This window comes from Manis pentadactyla, chromosome 1 (assembly GCF_030020395.1).
Source record: "Manis pentadactyla isolate mManPen7 chromosome 1, mManPen7.hap1, whole genome shotgun sequence".
In the NCBI taxonomy this organism is placed as follows: Eukaryota; Metazoa; Chordata; class Mammalia; order Pholidota; family Manidae; genus Manis; species Manis pentadactyla.
The window spans coordinates 1,247,457-1,272,854 of record NC_080019.1 but is presented as its reverse complement, the minus strand read 5'-3'; the positions used below and the strand labels follow the sequence as shown (position 1 = coordinate 1,272,854).

General features: G+C 49.1%; 1 protein-coding gene across 8 annotated transcripts in view; it reads right to left on the bottom strand.

Moving 5' to 3' along the window:
• The window catches only part of PALLD (palladin, cytoskeletal associated protein), a 315,678-nt gene that overhangs the window by 11,977 nt on the left and 278,303 nt on the right, over positions 1 to 25,398 (bottom strand). For 4 of the 8 annotated variants that reach the window (XM_036890918.2, XM_036890924.2, XM_057501264.1 and 1 more), the window contains 6 exons: positions 22,022 to 22,540; positions 13,647 to 13,782; positions 10,697 to 10,795; positions 9,923 to 9,973; positions 8,696 to 8,917; positions 5,290 to 5,439 (listed from right to left, as the gene is read on the bottom strand). In XM_036890918.2, the coding sequence (XP_036746813.2) occupies positions 5,290 to 5,439; positions 8,696 to 8,917; positions 9,923 to 9,973; positions 10,697 to 10,795; positions 13,647 to 13,782; positions 22,022 to 22,540 (1,177 nt within the window). The remainder of the gene's footprint in view (positions 1 to 5,289; positions 5,440 to 8,695; positions 8,918 to 9,922; positions 9,974 to 10,696; positions 10,796 to 13,646; positions 13,783 to 22,021; positions 22,541 to 25,398) is intronic. The other 4 variants (XM_057501241.1, XM_057501197.1, XM_057501318.1 and 1 more) reach the window with 4 other exon arrangements.

Sequence of the window (25,398 nt, the reverse complement as noted above, 5' to 3'; positions counted from 1 at the left end):
CGTGCACTGTCACGTCCACTGTCCTGTTCTCCATATAACTGCTGACTGGTCAGCGTGTCAGAGGAGCGCAGACGGAGACCCCTCAGAAATGTGCTTCCCTGAGTTAAACTCCTCAGAAAAACTGTTGAAAGAAATTGAGTGCCAAAGCTTTTCTCTGAACTGTTACAGAAAGTTTATTGTTTATCTAGGATGGCATTTAAAATGACGACCCTCGACGAATTATACACACATGGACGCCAGTCAGTTTGTTTCCAGGCCCCTCACTCGGGGGCTCTGGGCAGTGTCTTCCGTGGGCGCACTCGGCGTGAGGCCGCCTCTGCCTCCCTTCAGCGTCCCTCCCATGCCTCCACTCCCCTCAGGGCCCGCGGCCCGACTGGGCCCCAGACAATTGCACGAGATGCGCCTCAGCTCTGGGTCGTCCCTGATGGGAGAGTGACTTAGCCTTCTGTAGGTTTCCTCGCGGGTACACTAGGACCGCAGAGTCAGCCCTGCGTGGGCTCCCGCCAAGACTGAGTTAACAGGTACTTGGCATTGTGCTCTGCACACAAAGCTCAAGATGCCGAGTCACCACAGCAGTTACCATGGACATGCTAACGACGAGATGGGTATGAAAGGGCCCCCCAGAATGGCTTTGTTCACGTGTTTTTCTCCCTATGTACAGGGGCTGTTTTTTTGTCTTAGGATGTAATTTACTCCAAAGGAGAAGCAGCAAAATACTTTTTGCCCAGTAGGCAGAGTATGTGACAAGTAGAGCCATCGTTTAGCTTACACTAGTGCCTGAAAAGTGCCAGGCACACAGGTATAGTCAGTCTGTCGTCTGAGGTGAGAGATGCCCGACTCGACTCTAAGCACCTCCCTGGGCTCCATGTAAACGGCCTCCTCTCTCCTCTCCAAGCAGGGTAAATGGCTGGCCTTTAACAATTGCACATTTCTGCAATGTTTTCAGGATTTTTACTGCTACTGCTTAGAATCATATACACAAATATTGCCCTAGAACATCCCCAAATTTTATATCATTCATCACCTCTTAATTGTATACCATCCTTCACAGACACCCTTTGTGTTTTGTGTCTGAACATGAAGGGGAAAGGTGTGATCTTCAGGAGGCAGAACTATTAGTTTGATAATGTAGTGTTACTGGCTAGATATAGTACTAATCAGTAAGTGACTAGGAGCATTTAGAAAGTGTCCAAACTAATAAGTTATGTAATTTTGACATTTTTATTTGAAAAAGAAAATCTAGAATCAAATGAGGCATTTTTGAAACGATGCCTCCAATGTGTACAATTGAAAGTTCAGATTTTTAAGTGTGAGTGTCTGATTTAAGAGGAAGATCATACAAAACTAGCATTAATTTTAATCAAACTAATGTGCCAATCAACCCTAGTAATCATGGGATTAGCGGTCATCTCTGACGCACATTCATGCTGTCAAATCTGCCCTCAGAATCTAGTTTCCACCTTCTTCATCATCAACACATGATGAAGTCATAATGGGAGTATCTTTAAAGTGAAGCTTGAAATGAGCCAGGAAACCTTATAACACTGAAACAAAACACGATCAACAAACCAACTTTTAAAATATAACTCAGCTGTGTTACTTTTCTATTCCAAACAATGCCAGAGTGTAAAGCTGTAGTAAGTAATAAGTCTGAATCTTAACGTGATTCTGTATTAAATATACAGCTTGTAAAGATTGTTTGAGGCCTCCTGCAAGGCCAGTTATTTCTATACTATGGAGATGACGTTTGTATTCCCTGCTTATGAAATCTCACTGCTGCACAGGGGGCCTTGTAAAAGCTCACCGCCAGTACACACGGTGCGGCTGAGGGAACGTCAGACTGGACAGCCCCCCGCAGGCCAGGGGCTCACAGACAGTGCTGGGCGGCTCAGCAACACAACGACACAGACACAGACACAGACACAGCGCAGACCCCCCATCCGGGTGGAGCTGTGCCTCAGGACTGGAGCCTGGCTGTATCCGGGATCCTCCTCCTGTCACAGTCACGCCTTGTCCTGCAGACTGTGGGACTGAGTGGGTCCCTCACGGCCGCCGGGGCGGCTAGAGTCACACGCTCTGTCCCGAGCAGGATCCGGGCGTGGCCGACAGTGTCTAACGTGGCTCCTCCTCCCGAAGATCAGCCCCGGCAGGATGCGCGCGTCTCTCACTCTGCAGTGCCCACCCTTCACCCGGCCGCTTCCTGCTGGCACTGCTGCTCAGGAAAGCTCTGCCATCCGTTTCATCACTGAACCGATTTCCATTGTGGCCTTTTCCTCTCTGCCCTGGTCACTTCACATCACACAGGCTACAGCGCACCAGAAAAAACAGACGTAGCTATCTCCCTTTCAAACCCAAATACTTTTAAAATGTGGAAAAAACCTTAAGGTAACCAAAAGGCAACATCAAGGAAGTGGGGGTCAACTTCAGTCCTCCACTGACTGCATGTTACACTTTGGGGTTTAATCTTGAAAAATTTAGCTTTTACTTTTTTCAGTCATCACCTACTTAGATCATGCTTCTTTTAATCGTGTTTTAATTCACAAATTACAGGAATGCAAGGACTCATGTCCAGTAGCATGTTATAAAGCCGAGACGGTGACAGACGACAGTAAAACGCTTCTATTGTGGTGTTCTGCAGCGGATGGCGGCCGCAGGGAGGGTCAGGCCACAGGAATCTGAGGTCACTTCGTCCTCCCAAAGGGCAGTGAAGCATATCCCACTCTCAGGTGATGGCCCCCAAAACCTGCATTGGTGTGTCCGCACGTGCCAGCCCAGGAAGAGCCCTGGGCAGAGCAGTTTTACCCCTGTGGTCAGAATCACCCGGCAGGGGGCTGAAGGCCACAGTTTTCTCTCAGTCACTTCAGGCTGGGGCCTCAGCTCTGGTTCCCCGTGCCTGTCTTTGGTTGTTTGGGGAGGAAAGGAGACTTTAGCCTCCATGCAGCATCAGCAGACCTTGGGGGAGTTCCCCCGGCCCGGGAACTGCTCTGGTCACCAGGCCCCTGGGGTGCTTTGTGCCTACTGCAGACCCGGAGCTGTCCGGCCTCTGTGCCTGGGGCACAGGTGGGAGGCAGAGCTCGGCCAGCAGCATGGACAGGGTTACCCAGGAGGCTCGTGCTGGGGGAGGCCCCGGCCGCAGCCTCCAGCTCCCTCCCTGCAGGCCTGTGGCCATGGCACAGCACGCTGGCTGCCAGCCTCCTTCCACCTTCCATCGGGATGGTGAAGAGGCAGGCTGGAGGTCAGAAGACTCTCATGTCCCAACAGCCATCAGGAACAGTGGGCGCTCTCAGCCGAGGCCCAGTCCCTGGGGTGGGTGCTCACTGAAGGCATATATGCCAGGTGAGCCGGGCGCCTCACATGCCTTACTTAGGTCCATCTTATTACTCTCATTTCACAGAAGAGGCAACGGGCACAGAGAGGGTCAGTGACCTGCTCAAGGTCACACAGCTGGCGAGTGGCGGAGCTGGAACTCTAGGAGCACGTGCTCCTCCTCCTAAGCTAGGCGTCTGGCGTTTCGGGGTCATCAGAAGGGCTCTGTGACTGGCCAATCTTCGCTGTGTCTCCTCTTCTGTTTACGGGGTTATTCAGCAGCCCTCCTGTATGGAACGGCCACATTGTGGTTCGCCAATAGTTTAATTCTCAGAGCTGCTGATCCAGGCCCGGCCTCTGCCCTCGGCCGTGGGCAGCGAGTCCTTCGCAGCCTAGCGCTTTTCCATATGTAAAGGACAACAGTATAATTTGAAGGGGACAAGCAGCAGACACGTAATGCAGTTTTCCATTTATGTGCTTTTGTCCTATAAGCAGCTTACTCCAGAGAGTCTACAGTGTCTGTGGAAAATGCGTGGAAAACCGAGTCGGGATCCCTGCGGGCGAGCAGCGCCTATGGAACACGGGGACTCCATCGGCATCACGTGACCCGGCCCTCCTCGGCGAGAAGGGGTAAGGAACCCAGCCTCAGGAAAAGTTCTGGATTTCGCTGAATTCTCCACTATTTTTTTAATAGTCAGAAAACTGAAATCAAAATTTGTTAATGATAGTCAAGGAAACATATTGAAAATATAATCAGGAAAAAAAGGCAAGTTCTACTTTTGTTACCTCAAATACACCAAACATGAACTCAAGGAAGCATTAAAATGTACCTTTTAGTAAAGGTGGTGATTCTGGCTACATTTCAAGGTGATGGTCGTGTATTCATGGACTGAAGTATTGGAGCCTCAAGGAGGCGCGTCACTACGGAAACCTCGCGGGCGGTAGGCTGCCTGCCGTGCCCGGGGCAGCCGAGCTGCTGCAGAAGCGCGCCTTTACCTGGCAGTGTGACACTGGGATGCGGTGAATGCGACGCAAGCTTAGAGGTCTGCAAGCTTTGCTAAAAGTAGTAGTACTATTTTCTACGGCAATAGTTGCTTCAAAATATAATGCAATATAGAATGATAAAATAGACCAGAGGCTTTCAAAACATGGCTCTGGACAATCTTCATTATTTATGTAATAAAATTGTTAATTTTAGCTTCATTTCTGTAGAAGACTATGTTCTGTGCATGACTTCTGCTGATGTCATAAAATTACCATCACACACTGAACTCTGAGGGTACAAGATCACTTCTGACTCATTTCTGCGTCCCTGTACCCAACACAGTGCCTAAAATACACAAGACACCCAATAAGGAAGCATCTGCAGGGTTGAGCTGGAACAAGTCACCAGTGGTGCTTATTAAATTCTAAGTAGCCAGCTGGCTTTCTGACCCTAAATCTAAGGTCAAATACAAGAGAAATCAGGGTGGAAACAAAAAGCCCTGAATGCTACACATAGGTGCTATCAAAGTTGTAATTTGTCTCTGCTTACACACTACATAAGGCCCATAATTTAGGTCTATTTCTCTCTTAAATATTTTGAGTTTTTCTACTGTAACATCTGTGTGCCACTCGCTATCCTTTTCTCCTTTTTTTCTTTTGTAGGGCTTAATCCTATGTGAAATTTCTACTACTTATGTGTTTATTTGATGGCTTACTTTCTGTCTCAGGACTCTGTCCTGTTCACCTAGGACCTACTTAAGGGGTGTGTATATACATTAGGCCCTCAATTTTATGTGCAGAAATATTCACATAGAAAAATACCTGATTTATGAAACAGAGGACTTACCATTCTCTGAAATCAAGGTGGAGGTAAAATTTGGGAAAATAGTCTCAAGTTAAAGAAGTGTGACTCCACCGTTTAACTACATAGCTCCTCTGCCCAAATACACACCTGGAGGCACTTGGCACAGAACTGAAGCAGCCCTGTGGCCCCGTTACCTGGGGGTTTGCAGCCATGATCGTGTAATTCCCATCATCATCGAGGGTGGAGGCCTCAGTATGCAGCGAACAGGTCCCATCTGGATCCCTCTGAATGGTATAGTGATCACTCTTTGGAGAGATCTGCTTCCCATCTTTAAACCAATAGATCTGTGAAAGGGAACAAAGATAAAGGACGTGCGTGGTGCTGCTCCATCGGGGGGCCTGGCAAGTAATAATCATGCGGCCTGCAGAGCTGATCTGAATTTTCATGTTAAAGTGTCAAACAAAACACCTGAACAGGAAATTGATTCTTCAGCAGAAAGACTAGGAAACAAACAAGTTTAATTCTATCTTATTTTTTTAAATTACATATCCTCTATTTTTAAAAGTGATGTACCTACGTAGGCATTTACATGCATGTGTCATGTGGAGGGAGCCACATCGAATGTTGACAGTGATTATTTCTGACGTGGCTTTATAGGCACCTTTCTTTTTTGCTTCTATTATCAAATGTACTGAATTAAAATTACTTCTAAAATAAAGGTAAAAAGGTTATTTTAGAGAACTAAAACAGACAGAAAACTCTGATCATTCCGCTGAATTGTGAGACAGAACTGGGTGGGGCAGAGGGAGGTAAGAGCGGAGGGCCTGGAGGTCAGAAGGTTGTCAGCTCTCCCCACTGGGCTGGAGGAAACACAGTTATTTAAGCTTCTAATTATTTTCAAATAGTATTTTAACTTGGGTTGATAGAAAATCATGAAAATCAATTAAAACTAAAATAAATCTTTAAGTAAACACTTTAAAAATGGTCAGACTACCTCTTCAGAGGGTTCTTCTGCCTTCCCTCACTTTTGAACAAAATCACTGTCCATGGACCTAATTTGGTTATTATTTTTCACTTAGTTTAGGAATCTGTAGCCAAAAGATAAGGCTGTCATCGTGAATCAGTCAACAGCTGAAACATGACCGTATGCTCACCGAGCGCCCCCTTCGCCCGCCCAGACTCCGCGCCCAGGAACTGGACAGACGTCCCCCTTGGAAGTCACTGCAAGTCCTCTGCTGTCAATTCTGTTCCTTTCAGCCATGAGCATTTCTGATTCCTGACAGAAGAAACCTACTCTACAGCCTTCAGTTTTTAAAACGAACTTCTTGCTTCATGTAAATCAATCTCCAAATTGAGACCACAACCGGCATTCAAATGCAACTCCCTGTTGAAGGCTCTGAATCTGAAAAATATTTCTGAAATTTCGTCTCTAAGATGGGAAAAGGCTAGGAACACGTTGCCCTGAATAAATGCACCAGTCATCAGGCTGTGACTGCCGGGACTTTCCCAGTCTCTGTTCTTCGGTTAGCTCCCAATTTACAGAAACTGCAATTAATCTCAAGAACCTAAAAATTAACCATCAACTACACTATTAACTTAGAGTAGTAAACACTGAATTATACAAAGCCAGATACTTAATAATCATCCTGCTCTTCTTAGTGGTTTGATTATTCCTGATGCAACAGGAAGCGTGGTGAGCAGTTTCTCTCTTTGGCATTCTCGCCACCCTACCAGGTCTTCAAAATCATTGCGCTGTGTTGATCCTACTTTCTACTTGGGGTACAACTTTCAAATGAGAAGCCAGCAATAGTTTCACCCTCTTACCTACCATGCTAACGGAGAGGGAAGGGGCATGGGAGAGCAGGTGGCTTACATGTGCTTTGCAGTCTTCTCATGTCTCAGAACAAGCATGTTAAGGGCAGAGTAATTTTTTTAAAAAAACATAAGCTAAAAATAGGATTTTAAAAAAACATGGTGGATATGCCATACTTTATAATTCTAATATAATTCATACAACACGTACAGAAGAGGCAGTTCTTCAGTAAACCAGGGAGGGAAGACAGAGAACGGCAGTGAGGAAAAGGAGAAGAGGAAGGAGGAATGAAAGAAGAAAATCTAACAATAAAAAGTTCTAAAAAATTAAGCCTCTTAAAGCTGGAAAACATTTAAACTTGTGTCAGCAGTTATGTTAGGAACAATAGCCCGTCTTCCAAGTAGACGTAGTGTTATTAAGACAGGCATCAGTGGCCTTAGAACTTAATCAACGACCTTATGCCTCAAGTAGGTTTAAAGATAACATGGGATCTTTTGTGAATATTTTGGAAGTTCAAGATGTAGTTTCTCACTGAGTTTCATTCATAAGCTGCCAATTCATTTTTAATGCATGCATGTGACATCATGTTTGTGAATACACAGCAATTACCCAAATAATGCCAAGAATATAGTAAGGAAATTTTCTCTAAGAACAGTTTATTGTTTTAAAAGTCCCATTTTATTGGGAGGTAGAAAAGGGTTTGAAAATTTAAGGCTGTTTTCTTTGTCCTACCTTTTGGTTTTGGGGAAAGAATGCGATGGTAAACTTACCTCAGTGTAAAAGGCAGACAACGCGGAGCACCAGGCGGGGCACCGACGGGAGAGGCCCTGCCCCACGGAGCCTTCTCCCAGCCTCTCCCCGCTGCACAGCTTTGCATTTCAGCGAGTGTCTCATGTCTGTGTGCGTTACAGACCTGCCTCTGGTACCCGCTCTCTCCTTCGGTCCTTTCAAGCTGGTTTCAGTCGGTTTAAGCACGGCTGCTCTGTGGCCTGCGCTGTGTGGTACCCAGGCTGCTGTTTCCCGTTTCTTGTGAGTTTCCATCCTACAGACACCTGACGGGGCCCGACTTTGGGAATGTGTCCTAGAGGGCAGTTTTTGCTCACTCCTGCTAGAAACCTGGGGATGGTTTTAATGGTCCTGGACTAGATCTCATGCTAATTTCTCAGCTTTGGCTCCGTATCATGGCACAGTGTGACCGGGAGCTTCAGCTTCTCATGGGTGCCTTTCGGTCCTTTTCTTTCAAGTTCCAGGGAAAAATGTGATCCTGTTCATGGCTTTGCCAGGCTGGTGAACAATAGTAATTCTAGTCTCCTAGTGAAGACAGGGCAGCTCTTTGCCCAGCACTCCCACCTGTCTGTAGGGCGAGGGCTCCCAGCTGAGGCAGCACCACAGGCCCTCAGGTCACCCCCTTTGTAAACACAGGAAGCCTCGGTTCTGTGAGTTAAAGATCTGTAGTTTTCATAGTGAGTGGTAAGAATTCTTCTCTGTATGGTACAGATCACGGGGTTCATATTCAAGCCTGGCCACTCACCAACTCTCTGACTTGGGGAAATTAATCTCAGCTCAGTTTAGTTCCCTGTAACTTGGAGTAACAAGGGTAATGCCACACGCGTGCCCAGTGTGCACATAGCTCCTTGCCGATTATTCACCTGGGGTTAGTCCCCTGCCCTGTCCTGCTCCGTCCCCCAGAAAGGCAGGGCACCCCTTCCTCCCACATATGCTGTACTTTGGGAGCTAAACTCTTCCTCAGAAAACATGAGTCTTAAAAAGCCATGTCTTCGGCTCACCTTTGGCTCTGGATTCCCGTTCACCCTGCAGGTGAAAGTCACTGGCATCCCTTCAAAGACCTTGTAGTGTCTCAGCTTCACCTCGAAGCCTGGAGCTGCCCCATTCTCCACGGGCAGGGCGCCACACTGTGCCTCGTCGCCGGGCCCATCCACAGGGCACCTTTCCAGCCGGTACTCGATCTCACTGATGAGCCTCTGTTCACAGCTGGAGACCTTGTACTCCTGGATCGACCAGAAAGGCCATGTGAGCAGCCGCCACCCATGAGTCTGCCCCCCTGCAGAAAGGCCCTTGGGACGGGGACCGTTACTACAGAGCTTACTGCCAGCCCAGCCCAACTCCGTATCAAACAAAACATCTGATGTAAATGCATGTGATGTTTCAAGTGCCTTCAAGTCTATCATTCCCCACCCCACAAGAAGCTATGAAGATTAATTCTTTATTCTCTTGGGGAGAAAGGGAGAAGAAAGAAAACGGCCATGGTCATACATTCCTAAGCTATTCATGAAAATGAGATGGTGGACCCTGACTTCCTCTGTCGGGTGAAAGCTCATGAGGGTGCCTCTCCTTGGAAGGTGCCGGTGCCGGCGGCGAGCAGCCGGACCCTGAACACAGCCCTCAGCATGCGGATAACAGGGAGGAGGCGCCATGCTCTTTGCTGCTAACAGCCCTTCACACAGCCTCTGGGCACCTTTAGAGACAATTCTCCACCCTCTTTAAAAGAAAAACAGGAATGACAGTCCAGTCAAAATTTTGTTTGAAATATTAAAAACAAAGAACCCATCAACATCCTATGGTGACCAAGGCCTCAACAAATGGAAATCTACAGTCCTTGTGCTTATGAGGAGAGTGGCAAGCCAGCCCGCTAAAACATTCCTACTTCGGTATGCATAAAACTACAAAAAACACACAAGTTGTTTAATTACTGTCAAATTAGTCAGTTTGAGAAGTAGCACTTGTTCCCTTAGAAAGATATGTAACAAATGAGAAACTTTTCACAATTCACAGTTGAGAGTATCCATTTCAAGTTCAAGAATCAAATTCAAGTTTGTAAATAAATGGTAAGAAAAATCACATCACAGTAGTCTTGCTCATGTGATAGTAACTGAAAGCAGACACAGGGTACAGCATTTATAGTTAGTTAGTATGCAGCAGTAAAGACACATATACAGGCGAACAGGAGAAAACAGACACAGGGAACGCGGAGAGGAGGGAGGTGCGAGCTCGACCTTTTGGGCGCCCAGAGGACCGCCTACAGAAGCAGGAGGAGCCCCGACTTCCTATAGGGGCAGAAAGAGAGAGGTGAAGGCTGATTACAGAAACAGTGAAGACTCCAGCAAGGTTCTAGTTTTCTTCATGTGAAACTATAATGGTAGCAGTATTTCATATAAAAACTTTCAGATTTTGAAGGCAGATCCATTTCTCGATAGACATGAGATTTATGTGACCCTTTAACCTTGTTTCCAAAACCTCCTTTAATCTTGAGACTGCATCTGGCGGTCCCACACACAGCAGAGGAGATTATAAACAGCTCACATCAAATTCATGAGGTGGCTGGTTTTGTGTGGTAGCAGGAGGACAAAAACAGCATTTTAGGCTTTTCTGCTGAGTGATTTATAACTGGACATGTAAGAAATTTAAAGACATAGGCTTTTCTGCATGGAGTTTTTTTACTTTGACTAGATATTAAGAATATATTGAAATATTTACTAACTATTTCAAATATGAATTTTCAGTGCAAACATGTTTCTCCACACTGAACTATTCTGCATTAAAGCTGAGCACGGGGGAAACAGGAAGACACCTGAAGGAGAACAACAAGCCAGTCAGTAGGACATGAGAACAGGTGCCAGTCACTGAGCACCAGGCCTGTCCCGTGGTGTATGCGCCACAAACATCAGCCGAGGCTGCCCGATGGTGCCGCACAGCTTGTCTGTGACCTGCCCTCTCCCCGCCCCCATCAGCTCCCTGCTCACTGGGCAGAACGTCCTGAGGCACGTTACCTGGCTGGTTGTCTCCTCTTCTGGTTCCTGAAGGTTAAAGACGGTCGCGCTGTCAGCACCTAGTAACCGACGGGCCATTCGTTCTTCGTAGGTTAATCTCTAAACAGGTAAGTAACAAAGAAGACAAAGTTAGAGAAATCACTATTATATGCTGCCTCATGATAAAAGAACTTAAAGAAAAGAGTTTTGAGGTTTTCCATATTTTCTCCCCACCTCCAGACACCTTCCATAAAAGTCAACTGAGGCTCTCCCTGCTTCAGCTGTCCTGGTTTTCACCCGCTCCTTCCGGCCCAGGGTTGGGAGATGGGGCAGCTATCCTGAGAGCCCCACTGACACAGCATGAATTCAGTGTGGGTATAACGAGCAGTGAGGCGGGAGCCCACAGAAAATACACGTGACACACTTGTCCTCAACGGCGGACAGAGGAAGTCATACTCAGACAGCAAAGTATTTACCAAGGAGGTGCCACTTTCACAGCCACCCACAGGCTCCAGCACAAGCCAGGCAGCTCTGACACTGACGGGAGATCTTAGGCCAGCGATAGTGACGGTCCTGTCTGCCCTGGGGCTCGGGGAGCATGGAGGGGTGTCATCCCCTCCAGGCACTTGCTAGGTTGCGGTGTAACATGGCTGAATGTAGGCCAAGGTAATAATCCACAAAGAACGTCTGCATAGGGCTGAATTAGCAAAAGGACATGAAAGATACCTGCCAAGCTAGTACCCACCACTCACGCTCTACTCAGGGGCAGACTACTGGACGGTCAGGCAGAGAAGTGGTCCCGTTTTTGCATTTGGCAACCAGCACTTTGCATCTGGCCAAAACCATTTTTGCTAGGCCATTCTGGTATAAAAGAGACACCAACATTTTTGTTCATTTTAAAATATCTTAGAATTATAGGTCTGGAAGGAGCTTTCAGAGACCGTTTGCCCCAGCAGGGACATTTTACAAACTGTTTGATTCAAAATAGAAAACAATCCAAAAAAAAAAATATAGAAGTTATTTCAGATAAACTTTCAAACTTCTGACTATAGATGCAAATTTTATTGGAAACTCTCTAATAAGGAAAATATGTTGGGTGAATTCATAGTTGCCAGTAATTGCTGGTTCCAGTCTCATCTGAAGCCGGGAAGTGAATGAAACAGCCGAGTGCCAAATGACAAACAGCCCCGAAGCCAAACTCTACCTTATGAAGAAGGGGTGTACGGGGCAGGCTCAGCACAGGGGATGTCTCAGTCCTGTATGTTGTCATTTAAATTACTTTTCTCATGTCTGTTAAAAAATCACTAAATTCCGTTTTCAAAGACAGTCTGAAGTACCTGCTCCCTTAAAAGCCCCCCTAATGTTTTTGTGATGAACCATGTCAACATCAAAGGGAGAAATGGAGTAATCTCCACCCTGTTCCTTCCAAGCAGAAGGATCGGTTTGGCACCTAGTCCTTCCCCAGAATGCAGCTGGTGCCACAGAAGCCGAGTCCACTTCACAGCTTCGTTTCTAACCACTGTGCCACGTGGATATGCAAACCCTGCCTTCAGGAGTCAAAAATAAGTGACAGAATAATATGGAACATTGGGAAATGGTTGTTTGAGGGTCCCAGTTTCTAAAAAGGGAAACCTTGTTTTTCCTGTCCTTTAAAACTCAAATGTGGAAATCTGTGGAATTTACTGTGACTCATTCACTGCTAAACACATAAACATGAAAATATATATTCATATATAAAAGATAAATATGTAGCAGATACATATAAATGCACATACACATAGTTTGGCATAGTAACTTATAAAAGTCTTATTTAATCAAGAGAATCTTGGTCCATAAGGAATATTTAAAAAAAGAACGGGACTGGAAAGATGCCTTTACCTGGCTTATAAAAGTTCCATAAGTATTTGTTGTAATCTTTCAAAGGCTTCAGTTGACAGAGCCAGGGAAAACTTCCAGAGTATGTGCATTTACACATGCAATCACTTATTTCAGGGAGAAATATTTCCCTGTTGTGAAAATCTTCTATTCTCAAAGAATGAACGTAAGATCTCATTAGAATTTTAATTTTCCTGAACTCAGCATGCCTTAACCACTAAAATCCACATTCAGGACCCCTCGTCTATTCCCACCTTTCTACTCAAGCATGTCTGTTCTCATGTTTTTATTTATCAGTGCTTTGTAATTAGAATGGCCAGAAAGCATAATTAACAGAGAGCTTTCTACTTGGAAAAAAACCTGAGGGAGAGTTTATAAGAAGAGGCCCTTCTCTTCTACTTAAGAGCCAGGCAAATTTTTCTGGTAATAATTCCATAATAAAGTCACAAAGGCACCTTTTCTTTTCAGGGAAATCTTGGCTAGATGTGCCCCTCTTGTCCCTGATGTGATAAGAAGAGGGTCAGTAAAAAGCTGGTGGGGAACTTAAGTCCAGCGCGGAAAACACCTAGTGTACTTGGACGAGATCCACGCCTCACTCTCCCACTCGGCAGCCTGGGGGCCTCGCTCTCGCCCTGGAGTCCAGCTGCCTTGCCCGACGCAGCAGAGCTGGACCGCACAGAGGCCCCCCGCCCCTCACCGCCAGCATGCAGCTCAGCGGCCGTCCCCTCCCAAAGGCGCCCTTTGTGTACAGGCGGGCACGTCATCGGATCCCATGGATCCAGGCCGTTGCCTCCGGGGGGACACACAGCACCCCGGGGCCCTTTCTCCCTCCCAGCCCCGGGCCGGGCTGTGTCCCTCTCTCCGTACAGCTCGCTCTCCCCACGTCCTGCCCCGACCTCACAGCCGCCCTCCCTCCTCCGTCTCCAGCTGCTGGCTCCACGCGGACAGGAGGGAACCGTGGGGGCCGCCCCACTCTCTCCGCGCCCCCAACTCAAGCCGCAGCACCAGGAGGAGGCCGAGGGTTGGGAGCCGGAACCGGCTCGGGGGCACCCGGGGAAGGGCGCTGTGCTGGGGGCGGGCCCCAGACCCCCGGTACCGGCTGGCCGTTGTTGAGCATGTCCTCCTTGAAGCGCAGCTTCCGCTCCAGGTCCTGGATGACGGCGTCCTTGGTGCCCTGGATGTCCTCCTCGGAGGCTATCCTGGCGGCCCTGCCGGCCTTCCTAGGAAACCGCCTGCAGGACGAGAGCACAGGGCACATTCACTGCGTCAGATGTGGTGCCCGGCGTATCAGAAGTTCAAATACCTTAGCGGGGCTGCCAGGTGGTCACATGCACGCAAGGTCGGGGGCCCGGGCCTCAGAGTGGGGCGGCATGGCACCAAGCGAGGTGCCATGCCATCACGGTCAGACCTGGCTCTGCCTTGTGTCACGTGTGTGACTTTGGCCGAGTTCCTTGATATTCCTTATAAGAAGGTATAAAAATGTATGCTGCATATGACTGCTGAGAGGACCCGACAGAGGGTGAAACGCAGTTCCTCACACCCTCACAGGCTCAGCCCACCGGTCCTTGCGGTCAGCCCCCGGCAGCAGCGCTCAGTCCACTCTGAGCAAACAGAAGCTCAGTTTCCCTCTGCCCCCTCCTCCCTACAGGACTAGCGTGGGCCAGTGGCGCTCAACACATGGTCTGCGGGACCCCTGAGGGTCCCGGGCAGCCTCAGGTCCTGCCTGCCTGGCACCCCAAGCCCCAAAACGTCCTGGGGAGCCCAAAGCTCTGAGGAGACATGATGCTTCAGAACCTTCCTCTGCAAGGCCAGCCGTGCCAGGCCATGCAAGCCGGGGCTCACTGGTGGGCGTGCCGGACGCCAGGCGGGTGTGGGGCCACGTCTGTGGGTGTCTAAGCAGCCTGCTTCCCCTTTTCCTTCCTAGCCCCTCAGAGGGCTACAGGCAGAGATCAACACAGACCAGCAGGACATGGGACACAGAGGCGACCCCCCCCGAATGCAGGGCAGCTGGTCCAGGCTGGAGTGAGGGGTCTGGGTCCCCCTGACTGGATTTCTAAACCATAACGTCAAGTTAAAAAAGGAAGCTGAAGAACACATACACTGTGCCTCCATTTATGAAAGCTCAACTGTTAGCCACCAAGGCGGTGGCGCTCGAGGTCAGTCCTGCACCCACAGCATCTGGGTCCCCGAGAACCCGCTAGAATTGAGGTTCCTGGCCTCACTCCAGACCTACTGAATTGGAGACTCTGGGTTAGGATACAGCATTTGTGTCTGAACAAGCCCTTTAGACACAAGTGTGAGAAACAGACCCAGGGAACCATGCACCTGTAGCTGTGAAGAGTGAGTGCCTCACGCCCAGGGCAGTGGCCCCTCTGGGTCAGAGGGTGGACCCGGCCACACAGCATCACAGGGGGCTCCCAAGGGGCTGGGGACCATGAGGCTTCTGAGTCATTATTTGTCTTTGAACGATGCATCTACAAATATACACTTCCCTATTTCCATATTTTAAGGCAAGACATTTCTAAGTTAAAAACAGGTTTACTGCAGTGTACGAAGGCCTCACGTGCCTGATGTGACCTCACTGACCTGGAAAAGCTGTGGTAAGCCAAGGATGGAAATGAGCCCTGAGGCTCCCACTGACCCACCAGTGCTGGGGACCTGGCAGGAGGGCGCTGGGGTGTCCTGGGACGGGGCTGACCCCACCCTTGCTGCAGCCCTGTGGGCTCCTGGTCTCCCGACAGCCATCCTTTCTGTCCTTTTCCACTCCTGCCCCTTCCCTTGCTGACCTTCCCCCATCTTCTTGGCTGTTCACCCTTCAATGTGCTTAGACAGGCGACCCTTCCCAAACGCAGGGTGGCTGGTCTAGGCCAGGGTGAGGGGCCTGGGTCCCTGGACAGTGACTGTTTGGCAGAGGATTGTGGATGGAGCCCTGGCCAAGGACATGGGGCTCCTTTAATGGCCTCCCCTTCACCAGCCTCTTCTGCTCATCACAATGCTTGTCAAAGTGCATGCCCCAAATAACAGTCCCGGAATGAATGGATGGATGACTCTCTATTCACTTCTGCCCTCTGCTTTCCCTCCTCAGGCAAGAAAACCTGTGCCAGAGCCGTGTGAAATCAGACCATATGTAACAAGTCAGGCTCAGAACAAGTAATCAGGCAGTTCTGCAAGTAAGTTCTGACTGCCTTCGACTAGAGCCTATTACATCTGAGAGCCAGAAAAGCTAGGCCTGGAAGTCACAGGGAAGATCAAGTCAAAGACAGCTAGCCTCTGTTCAGCACGTATTACTGGGAACACACGGGCTCTCATTACTACTTTAAACTTGGCAATGTACGCCAGTCGCACACCGACGTGAGGACGAGAGAAGGCAGACGACACGGGGAGCTGGGCTCTCTGCACAGTGGGGACGAACAGGCAGCAGGGCGACAGTGGATGAACAGATCACTGGGCAAGAAAGCAGAGGACTGTAAAAACACAGCCACAGAGTCTCTTGAACAAGTTCAACATCTGTCTACTCCCTACAGAGTTTAGGCTTAAAAAACGTTTGTCTGTAAACTGGACTCCGAGTGGACCCAAGTCCAGCTGCTCCGGGGTCATTCACCTTGGTTTGGATTCTTGCCATCCAGGCATTTATTGTTTCAAAGAGAACTAAAATTACTCTTTGACCCAAATAAAAATTCTGATCATCTTACATTTCTTATAACAAGCCAATTCTTTAAACATATCAAGATTACTACCATTAGAAGGGCATTTACTTCATGCCAAATTCCCCCTATTTTTAATGCATTATTTTGGTAGATTACAGAATTTAATGTACACATATTTTCTTAGTTCTGAAAAATTACCCCTGAAGTAAAAATCAATCAATGGAAAGATTATTAAATGTCTAACAGTTACTGTACAAATATTTTTTGAGCATTCAGCCAAGGCACAATGCTAGGCAGGGACATCAGTTCAACTCTGTTAGGCCTGTAGCACAACAGTTGGTCTGTGAGGTAAGTGACTGTATTGCCTGAGGACATTCTGGAATTCTGTGCACTAGACATTCTATGCATAAAAAGGAAAATACACAATAAAACAAAGGTTCCATCACTATAGTCTTAACGCTATACTGTTGTGTGATATGGAGACGACAGCCACATCCTAAAGGATAGTTCTTGGCACAAGAAACGATTTGGGGAATAAATTAAGGAACACACTCCGTGGTCGTGATTCTGGGTGCAGTGGGGATAAAGGAGACCAGAAGAGACTGCGGGCTGGAAGGATGGCAGAGGCCCCCAGGAAGAGGCAGTGGCGGGCCCCTGGAGGCGATGGGGGTGGAGGACAGTCAGGGGGCAGGAAGGAATTCAGAGTCAACACGACTAAAGCACAGGGCTCAAGACCTCACTCCTGCCACTGAGAAGATGCGCGGCTTCAGCTAGTTACCTAACAGTCTGCCCCAGTTTCCTCCTCTGAAGAGTGCAGAGTGCGAATAGTAACAGCAAATATCTCACAGAATCACTAAGAAAACTACGTGAGCAAATGCCTGGTGGAGCCACAGACAGGAAACCGGTGAGGGGAACAGAGTGAAAGAGGGAAAGGGGTTAAAATAGATGCCAAGAATTCTTGACCGGAGTTCCCAAGAATGTGCCAAAAACCTTTACTGACTGGCTTTTCAGTGCTCAGCTCTGTTCCGGGGCTGAGCAACCTGACCTAGGAAACAAGCCCCACGGACTCCCATCCTCAGACTGCTGTGCTGGACACTGCAGCCCCGTTCACACTGCGTCACAGTCCCTGTGCAGCTAGAAGTGATATTCATGTGGCTGGGGGTCAAAACATCTCAGGACACACACACACACATCTGGAAAATCTTCCATATTTAACCACCACCAAATCCCAGGAGATTTTTCTTCTTGAAGCCTCCTTCCTTTGAGAGGCTACTCTATGTCCGTTCTGTCAGTGTATTCCAGAAACTCAAATCTCCAGAGAACAGCATTGATTAAAGAGGTCATGTACCTGTCTAGTAACCAGAGAATTTCTTTAAATTCCTGTAAGTCCTCTTTTTCTCCTCTTCTTATATTCAGTGGTAGCTACTCGTAACGAAATTCCACAAAATCCTAGAGAGCAGAATCATCAACATACTGGCATTTAGGTATCCCTCATATTCAAGAATGTAATCTATGAATTAATTTATACAAGAGCCCAAGATACACAAACTCAGTTTTTTTTAGCTGAATTTTACTATGAAGCCAAAGCTGTTAAGTACAAGGGAGCCCTTAAGAGAGAACAGGTAACTTTCACAAGTGTCAGACTCTCTTCACACACAGCTGTGCACACTGCATCAGCTCATCCTGAGCAGTTCCCAGGGCACTGATTTCAACAGAATCTCCATCAGCAGCACAGACCCCAGGCCTCTCCTGCAGATCTGCAGAGAAGCATCTGCCCAGGACCAGACACGACTCTGCGCGGAATCCTCTAAGACCCTGGACCTTATGAGGCCCGTGACCAGAGCCTGGCGAAGCCCCCATCCCTCCAGGCCTCTGCCTCCAAGTGGAAACTGGGCCGCCACTCACTGGCTTCCTGCAGGACAGGGACAGTGAGACTACGTTTGCCAAGCCCAGAGCACCTTTTGTCTTTTCTATACTCAGGGCTTGAAAACTGTCTAAAGTACAACTAAATCTGTTACAGACTTTTCCCTAAGACTCAGCATTTTGTTTTGTTGGTTTGATATAATTAGTTATAAGAATTACATATTTGGTCATTCATATGACCAAATGCATAGTCCTCAGGTATATTTAGTCTTCATCCACAGTTCCTGAAAACACTGCAGAGCCTTCAAGGTGAAACAGGTGTCCTGTCATGCTAACGAGAGATTTTTGGACCCACCCAAGGGCGGGGGCTGGAGGCTTAATCAGCCGGTGGCCAAAGATTTAGTCAGTCCTGACTGTGCAAGGAAGTGCTCACAAACCTGTACGAAGAGCCCGCTCGTGCTCGCTCTCTCGGCCCTGCCTGCCCTGCTTGGCTGGATCCTGCTTCTCGGTCGAAGGGGGCTTCCGAGCTTGGGGAACCAGATACCTCCTGGGGGCCACCAAGCCAGGCCCCAAGCCCCACGAGGATGGAAGCTCCAGTATCTGGGACCCTGCCCCGTGTCTCTCTTCATCTGGCTGCTCACCTGTCCTTTATTAAACTAGTGAACCTAAGTGATTTCCTGAGTTCTGTGAGCCACTCTAGCAAATTAACTGAACCTGAAGGGGAAGTCATAGGAGCCCCCAGTCTGCAGCTAGTAGGTCAGAAGCACAGGGAACTGCCTGGGGGGCTGCCAAATGGTGTCTGGAGTGGGGGGTGGAGGGCAGCCCTGTAGGACAGAGCCCTTCCCTGGGAATCTGGTGCCGTCCCCGGGGAGACAGCGTCTACACTGATCTGAGTTCTCCAGCATCCTGCTGGTGTTGGAGAATCGCCTGGTGTAGGTATGTGTGGAAGACACCTCCCACATACTTACACATACTGGAATCACGTCAGGGTACCGAAAGGAAGTTTACTATTATTATTGCTGTGTATAATATTATTGTTATAAACATATATGATATATCTGTATATCATATTTGGTCCGCGGCAGTTCTCTTTAATCAAGAAATACCAGATGTCAGATTTATTAGAGACCCCCAAGACTGAGTCACGCTGTTCCCTCCCTGCTCAGGATTTTTCCAGACCCTGGGAAATCCCTTCACCTCTTGGTGCTTCCATCCTTGAGGGTGAAATGATGACTGTCCCCACCTACCTGTTTCTCATAAATCAAGGAGAAAGAGAGAGACTGAGATAAGGTCTGTAAGACCTAAGCCTACAGAACGAAGACTCTTATTAACACATCCATATAAAAGCTCTCATTGACAATCACAGGGTAAAGCCACAGCCCTACTTACATAAAAGAGGCAATTCAAAGTATAAACCCCTGTAGCAGGTGGCTATACAGCACTCCCTTGGGAGAACAGATCACAAAAAAATGCAGTGCCAATCACACCAGTCTTGTTTTCAAGGGTGATCCGACCTGATCCACCCTGAGACCTGGTAGAGCTGCTCCGAGACTGCATTGCTGCGTCACCCAGAGGGGTGCAATCCCAGACCCTCGGGATTCCCACCGTCCAAGGGCTGACTTACTCTGTAGAGGACAGGGTTCTAGCACTGGGCACTGTAAAGCCAGCCACAGGCGGTGGCAAGGGAGTGGGGTACATTAGTTTCATCCAAGTGCAAACAGCTTTCTTTCTAAGCCATCTTCTCCTCACTGCCTCCTTCTGAAAGATTTCCTACTTTGTATTGTATTTTGATAAAGATTTTGACATCTGTATCTGTGAACAGCTTTGAGAAGGGTGATATTCTCTCTGCTAGTGACCCTAGTACCCTTGGGGCAGTGTAGCCATGTGAAAAAAGTAAGGCAGCAGATCGCCAAACCACAGCGATTGGCAGCCGAATGCGGGAGGCTGAGCGGCCCTGCCTGCCTTGGGGTTTATCACTGGCACCCATGGCTTGTCTCCTGCCTTGACCTCTCCTTCCCAGATAGATGAGAAACAGAGCCTCATCTCCACAGACTATTTAGAGATTCAGTATGCAACCGACCTATTCTTCTCGGTACTAAAACAAGGACAACGGTAAACACACACACAGAATAAAACAGCCATGTAACTGGTGATTAAGAAAATTGAGATATCTGAAATTTATATTAAGAATCTGGTAAAACAAAGCAGGCTAATGTATTTTTAAGGATCTAATGTATTTCTGCTTCACCAAGTCATGTATGATTCAACCTATTTACTGGCACTTGACATATGGCAAACTGTCCAGCCAGGAAAATAACACCTATCAGTGAAACTGAATCTGCTGTCCTAACGCAAGTTGCCAGTGAAACAGAAATGAAAGTAATGGAAGAAATTCGTCGGACAAGTGTCGGCAGTTCCTACCGAGTCCGAGGATGCCCGCTGCGGCAGCCCTGACAGCGGCTTCGGCAAATTATTTGGATGATGGTGGCAAGTAGCTACTTTCCGTTTGTAATTCAGAATGAGGGGCCCCACAATCCGCCAGAGCAAAAACTTTCAAAATTCACATGTCATATCAAAAGAATGAATTCCTCAAGGGTTCGTGATTTAGCGAAAGGAAAACTGGAAGACAGAGGCAACGTCCCGCCGCGGGTCGAGCTGCGCGGAGCCCGGTCCCGGGACCCGGCGGCGGTTCTCCCACCCTGCGGAGCCCGCCTGCCTCCGGGGCCCCTCTCCGGACCCGCAAAACGGGAACTTCTCCACTCACTGTTTCTAAATGCCAAGAGCCACTGGATTCTTTTGCGGTAACAACTGTGGAATACTTGAACTCCATAAAAACGAGTGCCTATGAGGGCCGCTCATAGAAAGCTCAGGGAAGCTCTCAAAACTGTGTGTCTTCTTCAGAGATTCTCAAAGATCAGAACGCACCACCGCTCCTGCTTAAGACGGTGAACGGTGCGACCTTCCGGGGCCCACGGCAGGCTCGTGTCTGGTCAAATTTCATGAGAAACGTGGCCTTAGTGACAGAGCGCCTGTCTCCCCGGGACGTGAGGTCCGCTCCGGCCCCACAGGGAGCGCAGGGCAGTGTCACCGACCCACTCCCCCCCTTTGAGTCCCTCGGACCGCCGGCCTCTCTGGAGCAAGCTGTCCATCTCCGGGCGGCCACAGGACAGCAGGGAGAAGGGCTGGTTCTCTCAGGCGAGTCCACTGCCTCCTCCCTGAACAGCCTGTCACCCCACCATTCCGCTGTATCTCCACAGACTCGCCACCTTTGTTCGACTGACCGACATTTTCATCCGAGCTGTTTCCAATAGATTTGAGAAGTCGGATTTCAAACGCAGAATTCCTGCAATCAACATTTATTATATGCCCACTTGTATAAAGGCTTTGCTAGCTAACGCTCCTTGACACGCCCTGTCCAGCAGCGGCGCTGACCCCTTAGCTGGCGGCGCCGCACCCCAGAATGCGAAACTTTTTCACAGGACTAAACATAACCTGAATTCTAAGGTCTTCTCATTTGTTTTTGAATACGGTTAGTTTCTTTTCTCTCCGAGCGGCGCCGGCAGACTCTGCGGGCAGGACCTGAGCTCCCCGCGGGGCCGGGAGCAGCTCGCCCTGCGCCCGCACCTGCTCCCGGCCGGCGTGCGGGCTCCCCAGAGGCCTCACCTCACGCGCCCCCAGGTTTCCCGGGGGCCCCGCTGCGCGTGCACACGGGTCGCCAGCTCAGCGCCCGGCACCTCGCCACCAGCACACGCACACTGAGTACCGAGCTCGCGGCTCCCGGGACCGCCAGGGGCCGCCCGAAACCCCGCGCCGCGGAACGAGCTGGGGTTGGGATGCGGCGACACGCACGCTCGGCACGAGCGGCTCCGGCGCAGGGCAGAGAGGGGATGACGTAGGCAGCCCCGACGAAACGGGGGCGGGGCCCGGATGCGCCGGGGCGGGGCGCGCGCCTGTTACTCACGCGGGGGTGACGCCGCGGGGCAGGCCCAGGGCGTTGACGGGAAGCGGCGGCGGCGGCGGCGACGGCAGCAGGGCGCTGAGGAAGGCGGCGGGCGTTTGGCCGGAGCGGGCGGCGTTGGGGCTCGGGAGCGGTGGCGGCGGCGGCGGCGGGAACGCGTCGGGCCCCTGGAACGCAGCCGTGGGGCTGAGCGGCGGCGGCGGCGGCGGCGGCGACGGCGAGGACGGGCACCACGGGGCGTCGGCGTCGGCTCCGCAGTCGCGGGCGCAGCGCCGGGGCGCGGGGGTCGTGGGCGACGTCGGGGTTGTCGGGGTCATGGGCGGCGTGGGGGTCGCAGGGCCCAGGTTCTGCGCGGCGATGAACTGCTTGGGCCGCGCGTACTTGAAGGCGCCCGACGGCTGCGGAGCGGCCGCAGCGCGGGGGGCGATCGCGCTCATGGGCGCGGCGGACGTCGGGGCGGCGGCGCCCGCCTCCTGATCCCGGCGCGCGCGGTCCTGCAGGAGCTGCAGCGTCAGCGGGTCCCTGTGGAGAGAGAGAGAGGACAGCTGAGCGCGGGCCGGCGGCGCCCTACAGCCGCGCCTCCCCCCGAGGCGGCGACCCTGGCGGGACGAGACCCGGGACAGGGCTCAGCCTCGTCCTCAGCAGCCAGCTGAGGAAGTCAAACGAAAACACGACTTAAGGTATTTTTGCCAGATTTAGGTTCGTCCAGATTGCCTGTTTCAGTGCTGTCAACTGTGCAATCAATAAATACCACAGGCTAACTTTGGGGGTAAGATCCACTTTCTGAATTGTTCCCCCAAAACAGATACAAAATATTCTATACCCACAATTTCGGTAGTAAAGCCTGCATTGCCGATTACTTATACAAACCTTAATACATACTAATATATTGTGGCTTATCTAACCACATGCAAATGACATCTTAACATGTAGTCAGTCAACTGTCAATTTTGATTCAAGTATTTTCCATCGAGAAGATTGAATTTAAATTTTTGAAGAGGAAGTTAGCAATCAGCTAGCAATTAGATAAAATCTTACTCTATTTTACTCTATTTTACAGAAGCTTTCCTGTTTAGCTGAATTTTACATCCAAGATGTTTTCCTTTCTTCATGTCTGATAGTAACCAATGGCTGTCAAAATAAACTTCAACAGAAGGTGGCACTATAACAAGCTATTAAAACAGGAACAAATCCCTGGAGAGCCAAAGCAATGCTAAACCTTTGAAAACTAAAAGACAAAAATCCCAAAACTTCCTATCCAAACATATTCAGTCTTCAAAATCAAGCTTTCAGAATTCAATGCAGTAGAAGGATTTAAAACTGCTGAAAAAAGTTAAAAGATTTAGATCTGTTAACAGTATCATTAAATGTGGGAACATCAGCAAAGCAGTCATAAATTCCTTCCCAGTGTCTTCTATTCCCTTCTGTAATCATACAGTAAAGTGATTACACTTAAATCTGTAAAAAGAGCAACAAACACCTTCTTGGGAACTGAAAATAGTAGTCAGATAGTTCCATATGCTTAATCTGTGCAGAGCATCAAGGATTCCACCAACCAAGAACTCCGGGGTCCCGTGGCACTTAATTTCAGTGTTTGCAGAGCAGCCACGCCCCTGCAGGGCTCACCAGATTCAGGCTGCAGCGTCTGGGGTTTGGGTCAACTCTCCAGCACGTGTCTTCCCGCTTTCATGTACTTAGAACTGGTCCAGAAATAGAACCCGTAAAAACCACCCTCCAGCTCTGACCCCGTCACCCACCATTCTCATTCTGAATCCCCAAATGTTCCTTTCTGATGACCCTGCCTTTTCTCTCTCTTTCTTATGGCCTGGCTATGGCAAAATGTATCCTATTCCTGGAATCACCACCGACATTCAGCTGACCAGTGCACCAGCCGAAGTGATCTGTCTGGCCTTCCTCAAAAGAGCTGCTGCCGAACTGCGGGCCACAGCTGGTCTGAGGATTTCTCTGCCCCAGGATCAGGCTGTGGCTCCTGAGAAGCCAGGGCAGGAATGCCCAGAGCATCACTTTCTTGGCTCCGACTTTCTGCATGGGATCAAGCCTGCTCACCCAGCCATTACAGGGAGCACCAAGTCTGCTGACTCAAGTGGGCTTAAAGCTGCCAGTAATAAGTGCTGCTTTTAGTAGTAAGTTCAAGAAATTGTTAATGTAGCACTTCACAAGTAATGAAGAGGCATTCGGGTGATTTGGTTCCTAGTGATGAAGAACTTCTCTCCTTCTCTGAAAATGAAAATGAATTTAACTCCTGGGAAATACTGTGTAAAGTTTGAAAAGTTAGGTAAATATTGAGAGTTCTAGACAGCCCTAGTCCCAAGTACCCTTTGTGTGTCACATCATTAAAGTCTGTTAGTCTTCAGTTTCACACTACTCACCCCCCTCAGCCTGCGTTCCTCCTCTCCCCACCTCACTCCCAGCTCAAAACATCTCAGAAATTCCCTCTTACCCCCTCCTTCATTTCTAAAGGTTTCAATACGTAAGAAAATGAGACATCTATGACCTTTTGTAATGTATCTGTCAATCCATTTACAAATGAGGAAAATTTCAGTAACTTGTTCAAGGTCACAGAGCAAGTTATCTGCAGAGCCTAGTTAGACCTGTGTCTGTTCCTGGCAACTTGCATTACACAGGCATGTCACCACAGAAGAACCTGATCTTCAAAGAGATTTTTCTAAAATCTGTGGACTTCCCTCCTAAGGACTATGTTCACTCATATGCCTCCTTGCAGCCCTCCCATCATGGGCCTTTAGATCTGAATCATCAGTCAAGGTTTTAAGTATTTACATAGGTAAGACGATCTGAATTCAGACTTGATTCTTTTTAGAGAGAAATGGTGCAAAGATGAGAGGTTCCTGGCAGCTCGGGAACATGTAAGTACTAACCTCATGGATTCCCCTCCTACATCACCGAACATCAGGAGCTCCCCCCTGGTTTGGACACAGCTCTTAACAAGAACAGTTTTACAGATGGCTGGATGGGACAAACATTTAGATTTGAAAGGGGTAAATGGAGCAGCAGAAACCAATTTACTTCCAATGCAGTAATCTCTCTTGCTATGGGATTAGAGCAGCCTTGGAAAAGTGACCAGCCAAGCGGCAGTGTGCTACAGGAGGAAAAGATCACACTCACAGTACAGCCCTGGGCTGGAGCCCAACTCTGCCAGCTGCTGACTGTGGGTCACTTTGAGGACTACATGAGCACAGTATGGCTCAGGAAATGCTCCGCAGCTGAACCACCACATCAGTCCTGGGTCCTCTTCAAATGGAGACGATGTCCGACTTACAGCAAGTTTTGGGCTTTTCCTCCTACCTGTTCCCACTGCGAGGAGCGGCCCTTCCTATACTCACAAAGCCAGGACAGGGGAG